The sequence below is a fragment of the Zea mays genome, chromosome 1 (genome assembly GCF_902167145.1).
Source record: "Zea mays cultivar B73 chromosome 1, Zm-B73-REFERENCE-NAM-5.0, whole genome shotgun sequence".
Classification (NCBI taxonomy): domain Eukaryota; kingdom Viridiplantae; phylum Streptophyta; class Magnoliopsida; order Poales; family Poaceae; genus Zea; species Zea mays.
The window spans coordinates 238,442,347-238,448,411 of NC_050096.1; the positions used below are offsets into that span (position 1 = coordinate 238,442,347).

Genomic DNA, 6,065 nt, shown 5'->3' on the forward strand with positions numbered 1-6,065 from the left:
GAGGACGTCTCCCTCCAGCAACGTCCTCTAAACGGTTCTCTAAATTTAGAGAACGCTGCTGGATCCTCTATATGTAGAGTTTCTCTAAACGGTTCTCTATCTATTTGAATACTTTAAACAACCGGTTTAATAAAACTAAAATATGTACAATACATTTGAGAGTATGACAAATACGTATGTACAAAAATTAAAAAAATAAAAATGTCTTTAATATAGGTATTTACATATAGAGGACGTGATTTAGAGAACGTTGTTGGAGAGAAAGTAGATATAGGAGATGAAATCTTTTAGAGAAGACTGTAAAAGACGAATATAGAGGATGTATATAGAGGACGTTGCTGGAGACAGTCTTATATATATAGGATGAGTAGTTGCAATCGGATAAATATTGTATTTCTAAGATAAACTAGAATGTAGTTTAAATTTGTATTGTATTTATTTAGAAATCGAAGAACCGACTTCTACGTATGTACATCGCCATGAGGGCTGATGAATACTATGCCGCAGTGGACTTTCAGATCATAAAACATGCATCTTTGGAGTGAGAGTATGCTCTTTATTACAGCAACATTTACCATTACACAATAAATAATAAATAACTTAGTTTAAAAAATGATTGCACCATAATCATTTGATATAGTAAATAGGAACAGGACGACACTGACTGATTGACTGACGACATGGGGCATCTAAATTGACACACACGAAATGACAGAACTGAAGAAAGAACAAAGAGCGAAGCCATATCCGTTGCTACGTAAAAGTCGATCTTCCCGCCATCACCAAAAGAATCATAAGCTACTATGAATCCTCAGCTAGCATTGTTGTGCTCACCTTAATTAACTAGTAGTTGCTCAATACTAGAACAGAGTAGTACTAACATGACAATGAATACAATAATAATGGTGTAAATAAAAAGTATGTGCGTTGGTGGGGTTGAGACGTTGAGTTGAGCAGCTAGGGGGCGATCACAAGTCTATGAGGTCCTTGACGAATCCGTACTTGTCCATGAATGGGTTGGAGACGTCCTTGAGCGGGTAGTGGTGGATGCGGTCCTTCCAGACGCCGGCGTCGGTGGCGGGCCTCTCGACGGTCCAGACGCAGCTGTTGCACTTGAATCCGGCGCCGAAGGTGAGCATGAGGACGCGGTCGCCCTGGCGCAGGCGGCCCTTGGCCTCCATGTAGGCGAGCACGTACCAGACGCTGCTGGCGGAGGTGTTGCCGAAGCGGTGCAGCGTCATGCGGGAGGGCTCCAGGTCGTGCTCCGTGAGCGTGAGTCCCTTGCCGACGCCGTCGATGACGGCGGCGCCGCCCGTGTGCACGCAGAAGTGGTCGACGCCGGCCTTCATGCGGATGGTGAGGTGGCCGTGGCCATGGCCCGCGCCGCGCTGCCGCTTCTTGCGCGCCAGGCGCGCCGAGAGGGTGGCGCAGGCGAGGCGGAGCAGCTCCGGGAGCGGCAGCACGCGGGGCGCCAGCACGCGGAGGTTGTGCACGAAGGCGTGCACCGCGGCGCGCGGCAGCTCCTTGCCCAGGTGGAACCCCGGGCGGCCGGCCTCGTCCTCCATCTGGAGCGCGCAGTTGTAGGCCTCGTCGGAGGCGCCCGTGTGGGTGCGCACCACGTGGCGGAGACGGAGCTTGGCGTGCGGCCGGAGCCGCGGGTCGTTGGTCAGGAAGTAGGCGCAGCCGCCGGAGCGGAACAGGCAGTTGCCCAGCATGAAGGTGCGCTTGTTGCCCGCGTACCAGTTGGGCGCGATCGACTCCGACGTCATCACCAGAGCCACCTGCCCGGCGTGCGTCCTGCAAGCAACCAACCACACGTAATCCAGCATCCATGACTGACAAACAAGTTCATTAAGATTTCAAGTATGCTATGCACACGCCAGCCATTTTCAAGTATGCTATGTTGGTCGTTGCCTGTGCGGCTGTGCCACCGCCGACTTTCTCGTCGGCCTGGGATAGATGGAGATCTGCCTGAACCAGACAGTTCAGCCCAATGGACAAGCATGTCTACTAACTACAAGCGGAGCCGGTCAGGTCCAGGTCCAGCCATGCCGTGCCTGCCTGAGCGGCTGAGCCATTCATGCCCATCTAAAGGCAAACCAAACTTGGTGAGCAGGCATTAAAGGAGGACAGTCCAGACTCCAGAGTAGGCCGTAGCCGTAGCTGGCTCACATGCAGCAGTCACAGCACAGCATTCATGCCATTGCTGGCCCCGGCCACATTTACTCCCGTGTTCATGGGGGATGCGGCTACTGCCATCTCGGGATGGATCTTCTTGCAGCAAGTTTAATAATAGAGTCAATCACTTACTATATGGATCTTTATAGTGGTTAACTCTTCAATATTAATGTAGGACCTAAGCTTATAATGGTTACGCTGCTTAATGCTTTATTTACAAGACCTTCCACCATATATTTGTTTCCTAGTTTATCTTGCTGAAAAAAGAGAGAACAAAACTACCATAGGTTCATAACAAAAAAATCCTTGTGATTGTGTTCATTATTATGGTGAGCACAAGTACCAAACGAGTACTACCACTCTTAAAAATGAGCTACTACTACGTTGCTAGCTAGTAGGTAGAGCACGTACGGTACATGTTCCGATTGATAGGCATTAATTTACAAGTAGTAGGAGGGGAGTACTGAACATTTATCTGGTCTCAGTAGCTACACAGACGATGGATTCAATGGCGTGCAACCAAACAAGATGCCTCACAGCTGGGTGTGTATCCATCCATGCCCTTAATTACCAGAGCAGCTAGCTAGGGCCCATCAGGCATAAATTTTTGCCCAGCTTTGGGCTTTTTTTTTACCTGTGCAACATATATACATTTTCAGCTCTAGCCCCCTTTTTTGTTTTTTTTTGTTTTTGCCTTTTCGTAACAAAACAGCTTTAGACTTTGTGAGTTATAGAATTCTTTATTACAATTTTTTTCCTAAACTTGTGATTAAATATTTATTTGGCCAGAGAGACGATAGACTTGGCTGCGGTCAATAATCTATTGTCAGTTTGTCAAACTCAGACGTCTATTTACAGGAGCACACCATGCGTGAACGAGACCTTTATCTCTTCATGACAACGAGTAGTAATTAATTACTAGCAAGAATTAACGAGCTAGGTCGAGCACGCACCTGAAGTAGCCGTTGACGAGGTCGAGCGCGATGAGCGTGGCGCTGCAGCCCATGCCCGTGAGGTTGTACACCTTGGCGTCCTCGCGGAGGCCGTAGCGCCGCACGACGCGCGCCGACAGGGACGGCGCCGGCGAGAACATGGACACGTTGACGACGAGCACGTCGACGTCGGCGGGGCGGATGCCGACGCCGCCGGGCGCCGCCGACCGGGCGAAGAGCTCGTCGAGGACGGCGTGGAAGGTCTCGTCCATCTCCTCCATGCCCTCGCGGAGGCGGTCCGGCCGGGCCTCCCCGCCCTCGATCATGTTGCGCGGGCCGTACGTCTCCTCGCCGATGCCCGAGTTCACGATCACCTTCAGCAGGAACTTGTACTCCTCCAGCCCCAGCAGCTTGTTCCGCTGGATGATCTCGCCGCACAGGTCCGTCGGCAGCTTCCGGTCGTCCGTCGCCTTGTAGCACACGTAGTCCAGCAGGTAGCACCGACGCCGCTGCGCGCGCGCCACCAGAAGCCGCGCCAGCATCGCCGCCGAGTACGCCAGCAGCGTCAGCGTCACCATAGTCACCAGCTCCATCGCAAGCTAGTATAAGTAACACTCACCAAGCACGTACGCACTTCTTGCTCAGTAGCTCCTGCTCTTGTTGTTGCCAAAAAAATCAATGGATCTAGCTGTAACTACAAGTGCAGCAAGGAAGACGGCAATGTGTGGCTGCTCAGCTGCTGCTCATGGAGGGGAACCCAAGGAGCTGAGTGCTGAGATGTGTGTGACAATGCCAGTTCGATCTTGCTCAGCTAAACCGCTCCCAACCAAATAGCTCTAATAGTGACTAGCTAGCTTGCTTTCGTGTGTGCGGCCGGTGCCACCAGGGTTGGGTTGGTGGGGACTTGAGGGTTGGGAGCGAGAGAGATGGGAGGAAGATTTATTAGAGCGGGGTTCAGAGGTTGGGGAAAGGGAGGAGGGTGGAGGGTGGTTTTATAGCACGCAGAAGGGGATACCACATCATGGACATGGGTCATCATGCATGCATGCATGGCTCATGAGAACCTTCCCTCATCTACTATTTCTTGCATGGCCCATTTTTTTACTTTAGCATTAACAGTGCTGGTTGGATCCTCAATCAAACCGTAACCACGTGAACCAGCAACGTTGGTTTGATGTTTCATCTGATTCTAATAACTGTGCATTGGATGACTTCACTGCCGCTGGAGGAGGAGGCTCATTAAGCATCTATACTTCAGGACGACGACTAAAAATAAGCATATATTTAGTTTTGTACAAATCGTCTTACTTTCTTGACCATAAATGTTGTCCTCTTTTTTGTCCTTTGCTATATACTATTCGAGTAACATGCGTGCTAGGACTACCAGCAATGCATTTAGGGCAACACGGAATTGTACTTCGTTACAAAAAATTGTAATGAACCCAACAATGAAAAAAGTTCTTACAAAACTATCTGGATCTCAAGTAGCTACTAAACTTTAGCCCCTAAAAACAAAATAGAAATGCTAACAAGTCAACTGAAGTTTAGTCAAAGTTCTAGGGCCGTCTGCAGCAGTCTATCCATAGTTTTCCCAAAAACACTGTTTTGCACTGTTCTACATTGTAGACTGTACTGTTCGCACAGTGGAGTTTGAATATGGGTATGGGGATAGGTAAACTGCTGGAGATAGTCTAACTAGTTCGTCAAACCTAGCTGGCACATGCTAAAGTTCTACCCGATTAGAAAAAGTCATATGTATTGTAAGCATACGAAGATTTATAAAGTACATAATGTCCTTTAGGACATCAACACGAGAATACGTACTCATAGAAGGCCCGACTCAGCACCAACATGGCATTTCTAAGGGCCCTGCACATCAAGACCATAGGTCCACGACGGCTATGCCATAGGGCCCCATGATTTGGTGGCCATACTCGGAATCTTCAGTTCTCTCAAGACGCCCTAAGGATAGAACGACCTTGAGTGGCATGACATCACGTATGCCTCTGAGCAAGATGACCGCACATGTTACCGAGCAGTTAAGATAGGATCTCCATTCGTCGTATTTATTGAGAGAGGCCATGTAGTGGTCAAATAACATCGATGTAGCCACGCATCATACCATCGGTGTATCCACGAGCACTATGCAGTACGTGTCCATTCAACAGCTATCAACTATGTCGTGCTCGATTGTGTGGGAGCCATACCTACCAATGTGGCATGTCATACTTAGCGCTCTAGCACGTCGAAGAAGTGTTGTGTATACTGTGGGGGACAGATATCCCCCGGGTCCACTGGAAGGCTAGAAGACCTCGCGAAAGACCTTGGGCCCAATATTTCGCAAGGCCATCCCTTCGTGGGCCTGGGGAGGAACGTCTAGCAAAGTGGATTGACGTAAGATTGGATCAACCCAAGCTCGGACGGCCCAATGGATTTGAACGACGTCCACAGCAGCGACACGACTTTCCCGCGCGGCATCCTCTGGCGCCGGAACTGAATGACGATAAGTCGATGGAATTATAGGAAGATAAGCTCAGTCGGTTTACAATTACTTAGGCACACGTTGTTATCACATCCGCATGTAACGCCCCACGGTCGAGTATATAAGGCCTAGGGGACATCCCTCAAAAACATCTCACTACTTAGCCATCTACTCAGCTCTCTAGCATCTCTCATACTAGAGAACCCCCTTGTAACCCACCACACAAAAGATCCACATCAGGACGTAGGGTGTTACACATCTCAAAGCGGCCCGAACCTATACAAGATTGTCTACTGTCTCTCGTGCATCTGGCACGAACCATCGAGCTACAGTCGGTAACACCGTCCTACTCCAAAAAAGCACCTCAAGGGACAACCCTGGGTGACGGTCGGACCCAAAACACCGACAGCTGGCACGCCAGGTAGGGGGTGTGTCACTGATCCAAGCTAGCTCAATGGCCATCACTTTCCAGC

The 6,065-nt window shown here is 49.6% G+C and overlaps 1 protein-coding gene across 2 annotated transcripts; it reads right to left on the reverse strand.

Moving 5' to 3' along the window:
* Positions 1 to 538: 538 nt before the first annotated feature.
* LOC100281789 (acyltransferase) lies at positions 539 to 4,073 on the reverse strand. 2 transcript variants are annotated; one of them, NM_001365291.1, is made up of 3 exons: positions 3,730 to 4,028; positions 3,132 to 3,619; positions 539 to 1,797 (listed from the first exon to the last, which is right to left on the reverse strand). In NM_001365291.1, the coding sequence occupies exons 2-3, from the start codon at positions 3,434 to 3,436 to the stop codon at positions 969 to 971; spliced, it is 1,134 nt and encodes a 377-aa protein (NP_001352220.1). In that variant the 5' UTR covers positions 3,437 to 3,619; positions 3,730 to 4,028; the 3' UTR covers positions 539 to 968. The 2 variants fall into 2 exon arrangements, with proteins under 2 accessions (NP_001352220.1, NP_001152441.1); NM_001158969.2 differs by having other exon boundaries at positions 734 to 1,797; positions 3,132 to 4,073.
* Positions 4,074 to 6,065: the final 1,992 nt, after the last annotated feature.

Coding starts and splice junctions, on each gene's coding strand:
- LOC100281789 (NM_001158969.2), bottom strand. CDS start 3,703: ATGGAGCTGGTGACTATGGTGACGCTGACGCTGCTGGCGTACTCGGCG. Junction 1,798..3,131: donor CTCGTCAACGGCTACTTCAG/GTGCGTGCTCGA, acceptor GGTTGCTTGCAG/GACGCACGCCGGGCAGGTGG.